The 20,007-nt window shown below is 41.7% G+C and overlaps 1 protein-coding gene and 1 pseudogene across 2 annotated transcripts in view; one reads left to right on the forward strand and one right to left on the reverse strand.

Moving 5' to 3' along the window:
• Window positions 1–17,315, forward strand: part of LOC308555683 (ubiquitin-like protein 7) — a 28,357-nt gene extending 11,042 nt beyond the window's left edge. The window contains exon 5 of the mRNA XM_081134062.1: window positions 16,450–17,315. Coding sequence (XP_080990188.1) covers window positions 16,450–16,506 — 57 coding nt within the window. The 3' untranslated portion in view covers window positions 16,507–17,315. The remainder of the gene's footprint in view (window positions 1–16,449) is intronic.
• Window positions 14,926–15,778, reverse strand: LOC308555688 (small ribosomal subunit protein uS2 pseudogene; annotated as a pseudogene). The gene has a single exon. The product of its transcript is annotated as a small ribosomal subunit protein uS2 pseudogene (transcript).
• Window positions 17,316–20,007: the final 2,692 nt, after the last annotated feature.

Raw genomic sequence — 20,007 nt, forward strand, 5'->3', positions numbered from 1 at the left:
TGGTAAAGTGATCCCTCCCACTCTGCTCTTTTTTCTCAAGATGGCTGCAGCTATTCGGGGTCTTTTTTGGTTCCATATAAATTTTTGAAATGTTTGTTCTGGATCTGTGAAATATGCTGTTGGTATTTTAATAGGAATTGCATTGAATTTATAAGTTGCTTTGGTTAGTAAGGACATTTTAATTATATTAATTCTTCCAGTCCATGAGCATGATATATTTTTCCAGTTGTTTATATCTTCCTCTATTTCTTTTTTAAGTGTCAGGTAATTTTCCTAGTACAGGTCTTTTACATCCTTGGTAAAGTTTATTCCTAAGTATCTTATTTTTTTAGTTGCAATGGTAAATGGTATTTTTTTTAAGCTTTTCTCTCTGAAAGTTCATTGTTGGTATAAAAGAATGCCATTGATTTCCAAATGTTGATTTTGTATCCAGCTACATTGCCAAAATCATTTATCAAATCTGGTAGTACTTTGATGGAGTCTTTACGGTTTTCTATGAACAATATCACGTCATCTGCAAATAATGACAGTTTTACTTCCTCCTTCCAGTTTGGATGCCTTTTATGTTTCTTCCTGTCTGATGGCTATGGCGAGGACTTCCAGTACTATGTTGAATAAGTGTGGTGGAAGTGGACATCCAAGTCTTGTTCCTGCTTTTAAGGGAAATGGTTGTAGTTTTTGCCCATTGAGTATGATGTTGGCTGTAGGTTTGTCATATATGGCCTTTATGTTGAGGTATGATCCCTCTATTCCCACTTTGCTGAGAGTTTTTTCCCAAAATGGGTGCTGGATTTTGCCAAATGCTTTTTCTGCATCTATTGATATGATCATGTAATTTTTGTCCTTCATTTTGTTTATGTGGTGAAACACATTTATTGATTTGTGGATGTTATGCCAGCCTTGCATCCCCAGAGTAAATCCCACTTGGTCGTGGTGTATGATCTTTTTAACGTATTGCTGGATCCAGTTTGCTAATATTTTAGTGAGTATTTTAGCAGCTATGTATGTTCCTCAGGGATATTGGCCTGTAATTTTCTTTCTTTGTAGTGTCTTTATCTGGTTTGGGGATTAGGGTGATGCTGGCCTCATAAAAAGAGTTTGGGAGTTTTCCCTCCTCTTGAATTTTCTGGAATAGTTTGAATAGAATAGGTGTTAATTCTTCTTTGAATGTTTGGTAAAACTCACCTGGAAATTCATCTGGTCCAGGACTTTTGTTACTCGGAGTTTTTGATTACTGCTTGTTTCATTAGTTGTCAGCCTATTCAGGTTTTCTTTCTAATTCAGCTTTGGAAGGTTGTATGCTTCTAGGAATTTGTCCATTTCACCCAGGTTGTCCAGTTTGTTGGCATATAGTTGCTCATAATATTTTCTTAAAATCCTTTGTACTACTGTTGGGTTGGTTGTTATATTGCCTCTTTCATTTCTGATTTTATTTATTTGGGTCCTCTCTCTTTGTTTCTTAGTGAGTCTGGCTAAAGGTGCATCAATCTTATTTATCTTTTCAAAGAACCAGCTTTTGGTTTCATTGATTTTTTTGTATTTTTTTCTTAGTTTCTATGTCATTAATTTCTGCTCTCATCTTTATTATTTCCTTCCTTCTACTTCCTTGGGGCTTTTCTTGCTGTTCTCATTCTAGTTCTTTTAGTTGTTGTGTTAGTTGATTCATTAGAGCTTTTTCTTGTTTCTTGAGATAGGCCTGTAATGCTATGAATTTTCCTCTCAGGACTGCTTGCACCGTGTTCCATAGATTTTGGGTTGTTTTCTTTTCATTTTCGTTACTTTCCGTGAAGTGTTTGATTTCTTCCTTGATCTCCTTGGTAACCCATTCATTGTCTAATAACATGCTATTTAGCCTCTATGTGTTTGAATATTTTTGAGGTTTTTTTTATAGTGGTTGATTTCTAGTTTCATGGCATTGTGATCCAAGAAGATGCTTGATATGATTTCAATCTTCTTATATTTGTAGAGGCTTGCCCTGTGCCCTAACATGTGGTTTATTTTTGAGAATGTTCCATGTGTACTTGAGAAGAATGTGTATTTTGCTGCTTTGGGATGAAATGTTCTGTAAATGTCAATTAAATCCATTAGGTCTAGTGGGTAATTTAAGGTCTGTGTTTCCTTGTTGATTTTTTGTCTTGATGATCTGTCCAGTGCTGACAGTGGGGTGTTAAAGTTCCCCACTATGATTGTGTTGCTCCCAATGTCCCTCTTAAAGTCCACCAAGAAATTTTTTATATATTTAGATGCTCCTATATTGGGTGCATAAATGTTTATAAGGGTTATTTCCTCCTGTTAGATTGATCCCATTAGTATTATATAGTGACCATCTTTGTCTCTTGTTAAGGTATTTATTTTGAAGTCTATTTTGTCAGAAATAAGTATTGCTACTCCAGCTTTCTTTTTCTTTCCATTTGCATGGAATATTTTATTTCATCCCTTCACTTTTAGCCTGTGTGAATCTTTTACTCTCAGGTTTGTCTCCTGTAGACAGCAGATATTTGGGTCCTGTTTTCTTACCCATTCAGCTACTCTATGTCTCTTGATTGGACCATTTATTCTGTTTACATTTAAGGTTATTACTGATATATACTTATTTAATGCCAATGTTAATGTTCCTTTTATGCTAATGTACCTTTCTCTTGCTATTCCTTCTTTTTCTTAGAGCAGTCCTTTTAGCATTTCTTGCAATGCTGATTTGGTGGTACTGAACTTCTTTAGCCTTTTTTGTCTGGGAAGCTCTTTATTTCACCTTCAATTTTAAATGATAACCTTGCTGGATAAAGCAATCTTGGTTGCATGTTCTTGCTTTTCACTACTTTGAGAACTTCATGCCACTCCCTTCTGGCCTGAAGAGTTTCTGTTGAGAGATCTGATGTCAGCCTTATGGAGGTTCCCTTGTAGGACACTGCTTATCTCTCTTGCAGCCCTTAATATTCTCTCTTTGTCCTTGACATTTGCCATTTTAATTATGATGTGTCTTGGAGTGGATCTCTTTGGGTCCCTCTTGTTTTGCACCCTCTGTGCTTCCTGAACTTGTGTGGCTTTCTCCCTCACCAGCATAGGGAAGTTTTCTGTCATTATTTCCTCCACCAAGTTCTCTATCCCTTGATCTCTTTTCTCCCCCTCTGGCACTCCTAAAATGTGAATGCTGTTTTGCTCCATGTTGTCCCAAAGCTCCCTTAGACTATCCTTATGCTTTTTAAGTGTTTTTTCTTTTTGCTGCTCTGATTGAGTGATTTTTTTTCTACCTTTTCTTCTAAGTCACTTATTCTATCCTCTGCTTCATTGAGCCTGCTTTTAATTCTTTCCAGTGTATTCTTGATATCAGATACATCATTTTTTATTTCTGTCTGATTTTTGTTTATGTTATGTATCTTTTTTTTTTCTTCATGTTTTCACTAAGATTCTTGATCTTATCATCTAGTGCCTTGTTTTTCTCATTAATTTCCTTGAACATCTTTATAATCCTTACACTGAACTCTGTTTCTGATAACTTGCTTAACTCCATCTCATCAAAGTCTTTTTCTGGCAATTTTTCCTTTTCTTCAATTTGGGGGTTGTTTCTTTGTCTCCCCATTTTGGTGGCTCTTAGTGTCTTTATCTATATATTAGATATATTTCCTGTCTCCCAGTCTTGTGGGGTGGGATTTTGTGTTGTGGATCCAGTGGAGCACACAGGTGTGTATTCCTTATACTTCTGAGCTCTTTGCTCTAGGCATGTCTCTTTTGTGGCTGTCCCTTTTGTGGGTTCTTTGGCTCTCCTGTTATGGTTGGGTCTAGATTATTGTTGACCCATCCTTGGGAGGACTCTCCTCTCAGGTTGGCTAACTGTGTTTCTTAGCCCCAACCTCACTGTGTAAGCTGTTGTTTGGGTGCTGGCAAGGCAGGACAATACACAACTATACTTTCAGGAAACAAGGGGTATCTTACAAAATATCTTGACAATCACAATGAGAACAACCCAAGTGAAAATAGAACTGGGAGAATGAAGGGACAACACAAATTCTAGAAAGAAAAAAAAGAAAGAAAGAGAGAAAGAGAAGTAAATCTTAAAGAGGGAAAAGTATAGTGTTGTTAATAGTGATGAAAATTTAGAAAATAATAATAATAAACTAAACTAAAATATAAAAAATAGAGAAGCTACTGGGAGAAAATAGAGGCAGAGAAACAATTCTGAAAGAAGGTCCAGCAAAAAATTAAGGGAGAGAATAGGAATTAGGATAATAGTTGAAAATGAGAAAATAAAAATACAATAAAAAGAATAAGAGAAACTAACAATCAAAAAAAAAGACAGAAAGACAGAAGGGAGAAAAATAAAAAAAGAAAGAAAGAAAGAAAGAAAGAAAGAAAGAAAGAAAGAAAGAAAGAAAGAAAGAAAGAAGAAAAGAAGAAGAGGAGGAAGAAGAAGAAAAAGTTATGCCAATGGCTCAAGAGGAGAGAGAGATAAGTCCAGGGCAGGGAGGGAGTCCAATAAGAGATTTGGGGGAAACTATAGAGAAAAGCAGTAAACTTGTTGGTTATAATGATAAGGTCCCAGCAATTAAGCAGGAATATCAAGAAAGTCTTGATAGTAGAAGCAAGGATAAAGCAAACAAAGCAAATAAACAGAACAAAACAAAGAAACAACAACAACAACAAAAAAACAAGATAAGCAAAACAAAATTCTTTAAAAAAATTTTTTAAAAATTTTTAATTATAAAATTTAAAAAGAAGAAAAAACAAATAATCCCCCCCCCCTTTCTCCTCCTCCTAAGGGAAAAGAGAAGGGGGGGGGGAAAGACAGTCAATCAGGTGAGTTTCTTCTGGGCAGCTTATGTTGTCTGAGGGTCACTGTTTTTTGTGATTTCAGTTCTCCTGGGAGGTACTTGTGTATCACCCAATGTGAGGAGCCGTCTAGGTTTGGCTCTGGTGTCCTTAGGTAGATGGTTGATCTGAGGCTCTCTGTGGAACACCTCCTCTTGTCAGCTGTTTTGCAACCTTGTAGTTGCCTGGTCTTACTCCAGAGTCTTCTGTAGAGTCTTTAGAATGCAGGATGGCTAGTGTTAGATGCCTGTTATTCTTATATTGCTTTTTCTAATGTAGCCAGTTCTTGTAGAGCCCTTTTATTTAGCTTATCCTCAGGTCTCTCTCTTCTTCCCTCTGTGTCATTTCTAGATTCCTGTCTTTGATATCATTAATCCCTTCCTTCATCTGGTTGTCTCTGTTTTCTATGCTCAGTAGCTCATTCCTAATCTCCTTAATTGCAAAAGTCTCCAGGATTTCTGATTGGTTCTTTTTTAAAGTTTCAATCTCTTTGGTAGAGTACTCATTTTGTTCATTGATTTGTTTTCTGAGTGCACTGAATTGCCTGTCTGTATTTTCTTACATCTCATTGAGTATTTTCAGAACTGCAATCTTGAATTCTCTGTCATTTATATAACATATTTCCACATGTTCCAACTTGCTTTCTGGAGATTTTTCATTTTCTTTCTGACCTTCCTCGTTATCTTGGTTATTCATGGTATTTGCTGGTGTCCTCTGTGTAGGCATCTATTGTTTTGTTCACCTTTCTCTAGCAGCTTTCTGTGAAGAGATCTTTCTACTGTTTTCCAGTAGGTGGTGGTGAATCACAAGGTTTTTACTTCTGTGACCTCCCAGAGCTTACCTCATGTTTGGTCTAACTGTACAGCCTTGCTGCCTGGGGGTGGGATTTGTTTTGCACTCACAGTAATGACAACACTGGACCACCTCAGGGTTCTCTCCCCACCTGGGGATCAAACACAGAGGGAAACAGCAATTCTACCTCAATTTCTCCCTATTTGCAGATAATGTGCTCCTCTACCTGACACCAAGAGCAACTGGAGGTGAGTTTTGGGGGTCCAAGGGCAGCAGGGCTCTGTGGCCACATTTCTTTGTCTGTAACACCACCATTCGACAGTGGACAGCCTTGGCAGAACCTCTATACTGTATCCTTGCCTACGCATCTCTGCTGGTTCAAATGCTGTTCACACTGCTCGTTTGTCTTGTTGGAAAGCCCACCGAGACTCTCTGTTCCTCCAGGCCAAAGGAAGCACCTGCTACCACTGGCTTCCTCCCCTCTTTGGGCGAAGCTGGTCACCAGCTCCGGGGTGCAAGGCTGCATCCATGTGCTCTCCTCCCTTCTCACCTCCCCTTTTATTCCCAGCTGCCCGTATTTAGATGCTTCAATGTGCGAATCTCTTAGGCGTGCTTCTATATTGAGCAGGGAACCCTTTGCTGAGTTATAGTTAATCAACGTGTTAGAGTTTCAGGGAGAGAGGCCAAGGGGATCTCTCATGCCACATTCCTCTCCTGTTGCTGCTTTAAAGATAGAGGGGATCTCATGAGAAGGAGTCCAGTCAGCCTCGAGGAGCAGGGAGCAGTCCCCAGCTTAGAGTAAGGAAACAGGACCTCAAATCCATCACTACAATGAACTAGATTCTGCCAACAACCTGAGTTTAGAAGCAGGTTCTTCCTAGAGCTGCCAGAAAAGAGCCCAACCCAGTGGACACACTGACTTAAGCCTTGTGGGACCCTCAGCAGAAAACCCAACCAAGCCCAGACTTCTGACCTACAGAATTCTGAGATAGCAAGTGGTATTGTTTTAAGCTCCCAAGTTTATGGTAGCTTGTTATACTTCAATAGAAAATGAATACACATAGCTACAAATAATTCTTAGGAAGTTTGGTGTCTCCAGCTGGCCATTCGTGTGCATTGTTAAATTCCGGGGCGGGGGGGGGGGGTGCTGTGTCTACATGAAAGAAAGAGAAGAATGAGTACTGCGGAAATAAGATCTCCTTCCTTATTCTATAAACCTACACTAACCAATATTGTGGACAATGGCCACATGTGAGTATTAAGTACTTAAAATGTGGCCCATTCAAAATGAGATGACCTGAAAGTATAAAATACCCACTAGATTTAGAAGACCTAGTATGAATAAAAGAAATGTAAAATATCTCATTAAGTATACTTTGTATTTATTACATTTTGAAATAACATTTTTTATATAGTGGATTAAATAAGATATATCATTAGCCTTAATTTCAACTTGTTTCTTTTTACTTTTCAAAAATTTGGTTACATTTGTAGCTTAAATTTAGTTGTAGCTCTTACTATAGTTTTATTGGACAGTGCTGCTGTAAACTCTTTTGTCTCAAAGTTTTTTACGTGTACATGAATTGAATTTTTAAAAACATTTATTTTTTCATTCAACACTAGTTTTAAAAAGGCAATATTTCCATAAGAAATAATGGCAAAGGAGAGAAATCTTAGTTATACTCAGCAAACCTGTTTTCCAAGACTACTTTACTACCCTAGTTGATGCACGCACATGTATGGGAGAGGTTGGAGGGTCTCGGAAGTAAAGGAAGTTCATGAATGACATTAGATGGCCAACATCATGGAGATGGAGATGGTGCTTACACCATTATGATTCATTCTTTGAGGCTGGGCACACCACAGTCCTGAGTGAAATCTAAGTTCTAGTAGCAAAGGCGGAGTGGTGGCTGTTATGTGGGTAGATTTCACAACCTACCATTATGGGAGAGTGAAAAAGGGCAGTCTGTCACAGCCAGCTTCACCAGGACACATATGTACTGCCCTCTAGTGGACTATGGTGGCACTTCAGCCAGGCCGATGAGAATCCACTTTTTCCCACTTCTACCGCCTGGGTCCAAGGAAGCACCATCATTTCAGGCAAGAATTATCCTAAGAGATTCCTAATTGGTCTTCCTCCTTCCACTCCTGTCCACAAGAATGATCTTTTAAAACCTTCATCAGATCATGTTATTCCTCTGTTCAAAACTCAGAAGTAACTTTCCTTCTCACTCAGAGTAAGCCAAAGTCTTCACTACCCCCTTACCCCCACTTGTTTGCCCCTTACTCCACTGTAGCCACACTGGGGTGCTTGCTCTTCCTCTGCCAGTATAACACAACAAGCAAGCTCCTATCTTGCGTTTGTTATGTCTTCTACTTGGACTGCCTGGGTTACTCCTTCATGGCTATGCTCAAATGTCACCACATCACCTTGTCACCCTAAATTTAGAAACAAAGCAAAACAAAACAAAAAAAAGCCCACCTCCCATCATTCTATATCCCCCTCAACCAGATGCTTTTTTTGTCATAGCATTTAACATCATCTGACATATTGCCTATTTACTTGTTATATATTATATTATGTATTTATTGCCTGTGTCTCCCTACTAGAATGTATACTTCAAAACAGCAAGAACCTGGTCTGTTTTGTTCACAGTTGTATCCTCAGCATCTTGAACAGTGCTTAGTATGTAGTAGGTACTAAAAAATATTTGTTGAATAAATGAACGAAGCAAGAGCAAGGACCCCACTCTGCAACTCTGGCAGTTGTGTTGAGGGAGGCAGTCTTGAGGAATGGAACCAGACTAGTTAACAGGAGCTCACAGGGCAGCAAAAGTTGTGACAAGCTTAATGTCTAAGTGGGTTATATCTCTTCCCGAATCATATCAGAATCTTGTGAAATGGGTAAACAGGAGAGGATCACAGGAAGCCAATCTATCATACACTTTCCAGGCAGGGCAGAGGTGGGTGGAGAGCCCTGTTTGAGGTTGTGGCTGATCCTTGGTACTAGCTTTTTCCCCTGGGGGCAGGAAGCCCTAGGAAGAGGGGACTGTAAGGTCCCCAGGGGATCTTTCCTCCCTCCCTTGCATGAGGCAGAGGAAGCTACCTGCCAAACCCCTCCCTCAAAGAATGGCCTTGCCTGGGAATGCCCACCACACACACACCCTCTTCTTTTTTTTCTAGTCAAACTCTATTTACTCCTTGGCCTGCCTCCTTCCTTCCTCCCTCTCAATCTTTACTTCTGATTTCTGTTACTTCTGGAATTTGGGATTGAAGTTAAACTACAACAATGCCTCCAACACCAAGTCTTACAGGAAAAAAATACAAAGAAATTTAACAACAACAAAAAAAATACATTAATAAAAAAATTAAAAAAAGAAAAAAATTAAAAATAAATAAATAAATGAAGTAAGGTCTGAACAATGAACAGACATTGTATGGTTTTCACTGTCTCACTCTCAAATATCAAAACTTGATGTAATAAAATTATCAACTCTACAAATTTATACAAAATTAATAAAATTCCAATTATAATCTTTACAGATTTCTTTTTAATTTGATTAAATTATCTTAAAATTCATTTGGAAAGAATAAAGTATCTGTGAATAGCCAATATATGTAGGAAGAATACACTAAGGGTTCATGCACCTTACCAGATAAAGTTACCATAATAAAATCCATATGATATTGGCATGGGAAGAGACAAATGAATCAATGTGACAGACTAGAAAAATCTCTTTATAAGAATATAACATATGAAAGATGACTTTTTTTTTTTTTTGAAAGATGACATTTTAATTCAGTGGGGAAAGGATGATTATATAGTAAATCATGCTGGTATTATTTACCAGGGGGAAAAAATTGGACCCCTATTTTATACTATTTACAAAAATAAGCGCCACATAAATTAAATGCTAGAATGTAGTTGGTACTACATAACATAAGTTCAAATATTGTTAATTTTGTCCTCATACTTCTATAAAAACATATGACTGATTTCATCACATTTATAGTGCACATGTTTAATCCCTTTCCTTTATTATTATTTTTTCTTTCTTTCTCCCTCCCTTCTTCCCCTTTCTTTTAAAAAATGTCATTTCATGGCTGGGACCAAACAGAGTGAGGAGGTAGTCAGTGTGGGAAGAGCGGGCTCGGTAGTGAATAAGACTGAGGTGTGGGAGCCCGAGCACAAGGTGAGTTTCCACAGGGGAACGCAGATGTGGCAACAGCTGCCCAGCTGGGAATGTCAGCGTCCAAGCCAGGTGAGGAGAGAAGAGAGTTCATGAAGGGGCAGAGCAGTGGCAGCACAGAAGATGCAAAGGACTGATCAAGTAAGTACAGTATTTTGAGGATAATGAGATAATGGGAGCCAAGTTCCTCAGTTTAACAAGTGAAAGGACAGCTGGCTGCAGTGCCTCAGTTGGATGGAGCATTGTCCTGTGCACTGAAAGGTTGCTGGTTCAGTGCCCAGTTGGGGCACATACGGAAGTCAACCAATCAATGTTTTTCTCTCACACCTATGTCTGTCTCTCTCCCTCTCTCTCCCTTCCTCTTCCCTTCTTTAAGCATGTCCTTGGGTGAGGATTAAAAAATAAATAAACATGAAAGGACAGCCTTCGCTAGGTAGCTCAGTTGGTTATATTTTGTCCCAATACACCAAGGTTGAGGGTTCAATCCCCAGTCAGGGCACATATAAGAATCAACCAATAAATGCAAAAGCAAGGAGCCCACTTAGCACCCATCATTTAGATGCTGAATGCTAAGAAGCTTGGCAGAGACCATCTTAATCAAATAAATCAAGTAATCAAAGTTAACATCACGAGTAATGCAACAAATTGAAATTATGCCCCACCTGACAGGATGCAAGGGGTGGAACACAGAACCGCTTCGTGATATTCCTACCAAAGTGCGTAACTTGAATCTACATGTGAGGATACAGCAGACAAATCCAGATCAAGGCACGTTCTACAAAATAACAGACCTGTTATCAAAAGTGATCATGAAGGTCAAGAAAAGACTGAGGAAATATTCCAGATGAAAGGAAACTAAAAAGGGATGAAAACCAAAACAAGGTGTGATCCTGGGTTGGATTCTTTTGCAAGGACATTGTTGGGACCATTGGGGAAATGTGAATGAGGACTGTGGAGTAGGTTGTATTGAAGCACAATTGTCATGTCCTGTTCTGATGGTTGTGTACTTAATGTAAGAGAATGTTGTCTGTAGGAAATACACACAATATGTGTGTGATTGACAGGGCATGTTGCTGGCAACATACTCATAAATGGCTCAGGATGAAAAAGTTGGTTGCTCTAGTTTTGCAATTTTTCTGTAAGTTTAGAATTATTTCAAAATAAAAAGAAAGGAAATAAATCTTGTTTGAACCACTGATCCAATGGGGGGTGGGAGAAGAAACAAAACAAAATTGCACAGGTACAATTCTAATTCACATTTTTTGGTGTACACATATACACACTTCAACACAAAATAATTGTCAACTTATAGAAAGAATGATTTGATGTATTTCTAGAGAGAAAAGAGTATTGGACATGGAAAGCCAATTTTTGGTCACCCATACCAGTAATCCATGTTATCCATTCCAGCATAATTCCACACACTGTGGCACATCTCTCCTGTCATATTGATTCAATGTGTCCTACAGAATGGCATCCCATCTTTATGGAGAATTGCCTCTATTCAGCTGTGCCTTTAGCAGACTGCCCCAGCATGCTGCCAAGCCAGAATTTTCTTTTTTTCTTTTCTTTTCTTTTTTTTTAATCCTCACTTGAGGATATTTTTTCCATTGCTTTTCAGAGAGTGGAAGGAGGGGGGAGAGAGAGAGAGAGAGAGAGAGAGAGAGAGAAGCATCAATGTGAGAGAGACACATCGACTGGTTGCCTCCCAGGCACGCACCTTGATCAGGGCTGGGGATGGAGCCTGCAACCAAGGTATATGCCCTTAGTTGGAATGGAACCCGGGACCCCTCAGTCTGTGGGCCCAAACTCTAACCACTGAGCCAAACCAGCCAGGGCAAGAAAGCATCTTCTTATATCAGGTACAGCATAGGATATGACCATTAATACCATAGTCATGGGCCTACTCCCACAATTTCTTTGCTGCAAAGTGGGCCCCTGGACTGCTAAGTGGGATCCTATGATAGTGGATGAAGTACTCAATAAGTCCTTGATGAGTGGTACTGGCTGAGACCCTGCGGGCAGGAAAGGCAACCCATTCCTGGAATATGTGTTTGTTCCTGTGAGAGTGAACTGCTGGCTCTTCTGCGATGGAAAAGGGCCAGTGTGTTCTGGACCTGCTTTAGGTTCACTCAAAACAGTCAGCCTTTGGTGCCATAGATTGGAGCAGTCTCCCTAGGTGTGCCATACATTGACTCTAGGACCTGAAGAGGCCCACCAGGTGGTGTGCTTCCTTCTTTGTGGTAGAGGTAAGATGGTAATAAATTATCTTTTACTTTGGAGTGGGGTTGTCATACCCCTGACAACTGGATTCCTAAAAATTTTATGCATATCAAAGGCCAAGACTCTTCAGAGCTCCCTCTGGAATGCATATGCCTCCAGTGTACTACCTACCCTTGTTCACCTGGCCCGTTAACATAGTGTCACTGATGTGATGGATCAGTGTGATGCTCTGCAGTACGCTGCGATAGGCTGAATCTCTTCAGGCTATATTATGACATAGGGTAAGAGACATTGCTCTGGGAGAAAACTTTAAGTGTATACTGTTGTCCATTCCATGTAAATGCATAGGTTTTCTATCTCTTTTTTTTTCTTTTCTGATTAGGATAGAAATTAACACAGTTTTCAAATCAATGGTTGTATAGTACACACTTTAGGCCAAAGTAACATCTCCAGCCAGTTACCACATCTGGCACAACAGACATAATCAAGACTATATTACCTGGTTGAGCTCATGGTAGTCTACAGTCACCTTCCAGGATCATGTGGGCTCTGCAGAGGTGAGAATGGCTAATTAAACAGGGTTATGATGGAAACTGCCATCCTGCATCCTTTAGATCCTTAAGGATGAAACTTATCTCTGTTACCCCCACTCACAGCACTTTTCTATGCTGACACGCAGGGGTAAGCCAATTCCAATTATACACTCGGATTGGGAAATGACCATTGAGTGGGTCCAAGCACCCAGTGACCCAAAATAAGCTAAACCTAAGACAGGATTCCAATTATTACCTGCACCCATTTGCCTCTCCAGCTTCAACTGCGGGTGTGGGGGCAGATGACACTTCAAGTCTCCAGTATCAATGTCAACATAGACCCTATGTGCAACAGATCTTGATATGTCCAGGTATTCCCTTTTTCCCAGTGCAGTTATCCAAGTAAATGGCCAGAGAGTTCTTTGGGAAAGGACTGGGGAAATCATTGCCATGTGTGTTTTTTTAATTTGTCTTTATTGTTGAAAGTATTACAGATGCCCCACTTTTTCCCCATTTAACCCCTCCACCCTGCTCCCTCTCCAGGCCTTCACCATACTATTGTCTGTGTCCATGACTTGTGCATACATGCATATAAGTTCTTTGGTTAATCTCTCCTTACCCCTCACCCCCCCATCCTTCCCTCTGAGATTCTTCAGTCTGTTCCACATTACCATGTATTTTTGCTGTAGTGTTGAGTGTTCCTCCACCTAAGGACCTGGCCACCTCTTCAGTCATGGAATTCCAGATCTAAAAACTGGCTCAAGTCTAGATACTGGGTAAGGGATTGTGACTTTTTATTGGGGCTACTACCTTCAGTCTTCTAGTCACATATCTTGAATTTCTTCTGCTGGTACAAGCTAAGTGGTACCCTTGACAATTGTCTATTTTGCCACTAGAGATGCTTTGCTCTATTAACCATCTCCATAACTTTCTGTGGGCCAGGTCCTTCTGGCTGCCACTCCAACCTCACTATCATTAAGATAATTGTCATTCCCTAGCTTCTGGAAGTTAAGCAGTGCCACCTGGCCTATATCATTTCAGGGCCCAGTTGTCTCCATTACTGTCAGTGAGCCAAGTTCTGTAACAGTCTGTTTTACCGTCAGCTTTGGTCTACAGAGGACAGCTACCACTTAATTCTTTAGAGATTCTGTGTACCTCTCACCAGCAAATTCTTTATGGCCTTGGTAAATAGTGTGTCTTCTGGGCTTCTCCATAACATACTTATCTGACAGATCTTCTGGTTATCCATAGTCCATTCCAGCATATCCACTTACTTGAGTCTTTCCATCCCACTTTCACCATCAGCCATAGCAATTCTAGCATTTAAGCTTGCTTCAGCATGGGTCATTGCTTTTTCCATGCTTCTAGGAGCCATCCTAGTGGTGAGTTCACACCATCTCTCCTTGTGCTTGCTTGGATATTGAATTCTGTAACTCGAGAGATCCTAACTCTTCCCTTTCTTTTATTTTTTATTTTTATTATTTTGTTGTTGTTGTTGTTAATCCTCACTTGAGGATATTTTTTCCATTGCTTTTTCAGAAAGAGTGGAAGAGAAGGAGAGAAGGGAGAGAGGGAGAGAACCATAGATGAGAAAGAGACACATCGACAGTTGCCTCCCACAAGTGTCCTGACCAGGGGCAAGGAGTGAACCCATAACCAGGTGCGTGTCCTTGACTGGGAATCAAACCCAAGACCCTTCGGTGAGCAGGCCAATGCTCTAACCACTGAGCACATTGGCCAGGGCTAGACTCTTCCCTTTCCAATTTTATATTCTTTCTCCCTTCATAAAGTACCCTTAGAATTCAGTTCCATGTGTGTCATCTCTGGCTCCTGCCAGTACATTCTGGTTAAGCCTTGCCACTCCTATGGCATATAGTTCCTTTTTCTCCCTTACCAAGCCCAGCACTAACCTAGGGTTATGCTGCAGCTAATCTAGTATAGGCCTAGCAGCTAGGAGGGAAGGTGGGGTAGCTGTTGCTTTGTGAGGTAGAGGCATCTGCATTGTCTTCCAGAAGATAGGGTGTTCTGGCTCTTACTAGGGAGTTGTGGGCAACTTCAGCAGACTCAGAGATTCAGAGGAATTTGTGGCATCAAAATTTTCAGGCATCCACCCTGATATATCCATTCCATGCGTCAGGGTCCCAGGTTTTTTCAACCAGAACCCTAACTTTAACATAAGAGATCTATCTGCCTTATTTGGCACTGGCCTGTCTTTGAAGTCTGTCCCTCAGGCGATTAAGTCCTTGGCTTCTCCATCCTCTCACTGCAGGAGATGTGGGTTTCCTGTGTGAACCAAAAGGCCCTCTGATTTTTTTTTCTTTTAGAAACTATTTAATTTCTGCCAGCCTTATTTCCATTCTGTTAAGTGTCTATGGAAGGACAGCTTAAGACCAAGCAGTGGTGGTTCCTTACCACTCAGTGGCCTGAGCACTGAGGGCTGCAGACCAGTCTTCAGTGGCAGGCTGAGCGCTCCAGGCTTCAGTCAGGAATTGCTGGACAGGCACAGAGGGCACCGGCGCCTTCAGACCAATCTGCACCTCAGGCTGAGCAGCAGTGACCTTGGGAGCCAGAGCAGTCCATTCACCCTAAACTTCCTCCTTGCTCACAGCCTTTTCAGCAGCGGTCTGCTCTTTCTTTTCAATCTCTTCAGTGTCTCTATAGAAGTAAAGATCAGGCATGACTTCCCATGGGTGTTCATGGGAGATGGTGCCACGCATGCACAGTACTTCCTGGGCCAACATCCACCACCTCAGACCTACTGAGTGAGCCCCCTTGTTGTTGCAGAAGATGGCAATGTCCACACTGTGCAGAGGAGAGTCTGTGTTATACAAAGCAATGGTAAGCAGGTAAACGTAAGATGCCTCTGTGAGAGGCTGGTGGTCAGCCCTGGGATCAGTAACTATTGAAGTCTTGTCTCCCAGAAGGCTGCCTGGATCTGGTTAGTAAAGGTTCCAGGAGTGAAGCAGCCGGCAATAGGAGTGGCTCCAGCAGCAGCCGCAAACTTCAGCACAGCTCGCTGGCTGATAATGACACTGACATCATGGGGTTTTCAATGGCACGAGCTGCCAGCAGAAGCTTCTCCCAGGTTCTCTTCAGATTTATGATGCAGATGCCATCACTTTTCCTTTTGTAGATGTACTGTTCCATTTGGAAGTCAAGGCTCATACCACCTGAGTGGGTTCCTGCTGCACGAAATTTGAGGACATCCTTCTCCTTTATTCACAGGACATCAAGGGCTCCAGACACTGTGAAAGTTTCCATCTAAGTTATGTGGGAACCGAGAACAATGCTATATGGGCCCCTCCCTGGGTAGCATAGAAAAGGTGGCCCTCAGATTTTCACACCTGGTTTTCAATTGTCTGTTACTGGCCCTAAGTTGTTAATTATCTTATAGCACATCCACGGAGCTTGGCAATAGCCACCCAATTCCATCATCCTTATAGCTACTATTCCCCCCATATACCCCAAGTATCTGATACATTGTGCTTTCTATCTAGAACATTCCATTCTATTGCTCTACTCTCCCAATTCACCATTGGTTGTCTGGCTTCCACCTTCCTCCAGTAATGGAATCCTCATTGTCAGATGGGTAGTGATCCAGCTCCAAAAACCCCATCTTATCATCTGCTTTCTCATTTACTCTGGTATGAACTATCTAGTTCAGGTTTTCATGAAAGAGATTGAGTTTAAAATGCAAAACAATTATTAGAGACCCACGCCTGTGAAAAGAGGGAGCAAAAGCAGGATTGGGCTTTTCTCTGGCAGTGGGATGGTGAAGAAGTCAATCTGTAACAAAAACTCAACAAAGGTTCGGGGCAATCAGCAGGTCACTCTGGAGTGGGAAGTTCCATCAGAGTTGTCCAGCATCAAGTCTAAATGGCTGGACCTTACATCTCTACTTTGTTCAGTCACCAGATTCAGGCTGTCCTAGGAAGGACATGACCTCAGGCAAGATGGCCTTCTGAAGATTCTGAAGGAGCTGACAGCTGGAGACTGCTGACCACTCTCCCTGCAGCTGGGCAGCAGCCACCCTGAGTCTCACAGTAACATGGAAGTACATAAATCCTGAGTGTATAGTTTGGTGCACTCACCCAGGTAACCATCCCCCAGCTCAAGAAATAGACATTACCAGCAGCACCACAGAAGCCCCATTTACCCTTTTCTCAGTCAGTGTATCTCCCCAAACGTAACTATCCTTTTTTTTTAAATCACCATACACTCATTTACCTGCTTTAAAATTTTTTTAACTGTGGTCAAATACACATAACATAATATTTACCATCTTAGCCATTTTAGTACACAGTTCGATAGTGTTAAGTACATTCACATTGCTGCACAACCAATTTCCAGAACTCTTTTCATTTTGCAAAAGTGATCCACTATACTCTTTAAACAACTCTGCATTCCTTCTTCCCCCCAGCCCCTGGTAGCCACCATTCTACCTTGTCTCTATGAATGTGAATAATCTAGATACTTCATATAAGTGGAATCATAAAGTATTTGAATTTTTGTAAATGCTTAGTTCACTTAGCAGAATGCCCTCAAAGGTTCCATGTTGCAGCATGGGTCAGAATTCCCTTCTTTTTTAAAGCTGCATAGTATTCCACTGCATGTGTTTACCTTACTTTGTTTATCCATTCATCTGTTAATGGACACTTGTTTTTCTTCCACCTTTTGGCTATTATGAATATTTATAAATATGAGTGTACTTGTTTTCCTGCTTTGAAATTTTATATAAATGAAATAAATTATACCATGTGTATTCTTTCTTTTTAACTTATCTTTATTGTTGAAAGTATTACAGGTGTCCCATTTTTCCCCCCCAATTGACCCCCTCCACTTCACTCCCACCCCCTCCCCAGGCCTTCACCCCATTATTGACTGTGTCCATGGGTTATATGCATATAACTTCTTTGGTTAATCTCCTCCCACCCTCCACCTCACTTCCCTCTTTCCTCTGAAATATGATCGTCTGTTGCATGTGTCAATGTCTGGATCTATTTAGATCGTCACATTTTTTGTTCATTAGCTTATTCTTTTTTTTTTTTTAAATATGTCTTTATTGATTTCAGAGAGAGGAAGGGAGAGGGAGAGAGAAATAGAAACATCAATGATGAGAGGGTCATTGATCAGCTGCTTCCTACACGCCCCTGACCGGCTCCTGACCAGGGATCAAGCCCACAACCAGGGCATGTTCGTCAACTGGAAATTGAACCTCAGTCTCCTGGATCCTAGGTCAATGCTCAACCCTTGAGCCAGGCCTGGCCAGGACATTAGCTTATTCTTAAAGAAGACCCTTCAACATTTCATGTAGTACTGGTGGTGATGAACTCCTTTAGCTTTTTCTTATCTGTGAAGCTCTTTATCTGACCTTCAGTTCTAAATGATAGCTTTGCTGGATAGAGCAATTGGTTGTAGGTTCTTGTTTTTCTCACTTTGAAAATTTTTGCCACTCCCTTCTACCCTGCAAAGTTTCTGTTGAGAAATCAGCTGACAGTCTTATGTGTGCTCCCTTGTAGGTAACTAACTGCTTTTCTTTTGCTGCTTTTAAGATTCTCTCTTTGTCTTTAACCTTTGGCATTTTAATTATGATGTGTCTTGCTGTGGGCTTCTTTGGGTTCCTCTTGTTTGGGACCCTCTGTGCTTCCTGGACTTGTAAGTCTATTTCTTTCCCCAGGTAGGGGAAGTTTTCTGTAATTATTTTTTCAAATAGGTTTTCAATTTCTTGCTCTCTTTCTTCTACTTCTGGCACCCCAATAATATGAATGGTGGGCCTCTTAAAGTTGTCCCAGAGGCTCCTTATACTATCTTCATATTTCTGGATTCTTTTTCCTTTTTGCTCTTCTGGTTGGGTGTTTTTTGTTTCCTCATGTTCCAAATTGCTGATTTGATTCTCAGCGTCCTCTACTCTACTGTTAATACCCTGTAAATTATTCTTCATTTCAGTTCATGTAGCCTCAAATTTGGTACTTTATTATGTCATCAATTTTCTCAGTTGTTTTCGTAATAATATACTTGAGCATCCTTATAAACAAGATTCTGAACTCTATCTGTTAGCTTACTTGGATCTATTTCATTTAGTCCCTCTTCTAGAGATTTCTTCTGTTCTTTCCTTTGTGACATGTTTCTTTGCCTCTGCATTTTGGCTGCTTCCTGGTGTTTGCTTTTATGTATTACGTAGAGCTGCTACATCTCCCGGAATTTGTGGAGCGGCTTTGTGTAGTAGGTGTCCTGTAGGGTCCAGTGGCTCAGCCTCCCCAGTCACCTGAGCTGGGCCTTCTAGGTGCTCCCCTGTGTGGGCTGTGTGCACTGTCCTGTTGTAGTTGAGCCTTGGTTGCTATTGGTGTCACTGGGAGGAATTGACACCCCAGGCCAATTGGCTGTGAGAACCAGCTGCAACTACGGCCAAAGAGCTGCTGTGCTGGACACACCCCTATGGAGCAGGATTTACTTCAGTGGGGCTTTGGTATTCACCAAGTGTGCCACTTGAGTGTGTCACTCGTGGATCTGGTAGGGTTGTAATCCAGCGTGGTCAAGTCCGACCACCAAGTGCAATGTCTCTGGGGCCTCCCAGGAGGTGCAAAGTCAGCCTCTGCCAGTGCCTTGCCCAGGGCCACCCAGCATGAGCTACACAGCAAACCATAGCTGGCTGGTACTTGTGCTGGGTTTGGCGGTGTCCAGGAGAGGCCAAGCTAAGAACTAATGCAGGCTGCCGCTGGTGCCTGGGGCCACTTATCAGGCTGTGTGGGACACGCTGCTGCTTGTTTGAGAGATTTTAGGGAAGTCCTAAGCATAAGGCTCCAGAGGCCATTTGCACAGAAAAGCCACTGTAAATGGCTTGGATGAGCTTGCAGGTAGGGAGGGGCGGGGCCTCTGGGAATCACCAGGCCAGGGTGAAAGGTATGAGTCAGGTGCTGGAGACTCAAATATGGTGCCTGCCTGCCGGCACTATGGAAGGAGGACTCGCCAAAGGAGCAATGGCTTCTGCCAGCTCTTCTGCCTGGGAGAAAGCTGCTCCTCCACCTCTCACCCCGATTTCAGGCAGGTTAGTTCCTCCCCAAGTGTTCAGGTTCCTTTCAAGCTGCTGCTGCCCGGCGCTGGGGCTTAGAGGGAGGGCATCCAAGTGAGTCCATGTGCAGGCCCTTTAAGAGGAGCTGCTGGGGCTCCCGCAGCCTCCGGGACCCTCAGCCACAGTCCCCCCTGGTTTTCACAGCCTGAAGTTGTGGGGACTTCTCTTCCCAGCCCTGGAGCCCTGGGCTGGGGACCTGATGTGGGGCTGGGACCCCTCGCTCCTCCAGGAAACGTCCACCACCTAGATGTCCCTCCGGGGTTTAAACCACCACCAACTCTCGGTGAACCAGCCCTGGTCCGCCCGCGTCTCCACCCCTCCTACCCTTCTGGATGCTTCTTCAGGTCCCTGGCTGTGGGGCTTCTGTTCAGCCAGATTTCAGGAGGTTCTGAGTAAT

Source organism: Miniopterus schreibersii (genome assembly GCF_964146895.1).
Source record: "Miniopterus schreibersii genome assembly, chromosome: 1".
In the NCBI taxonomy this organism is placed as follows: domain Eukaryota; kingdom Metazoa; phylum Chordata; class Mammalia; order Chiroptera; family Miniopteridae; genus Miniopterus; species Miniopterus schreibersii.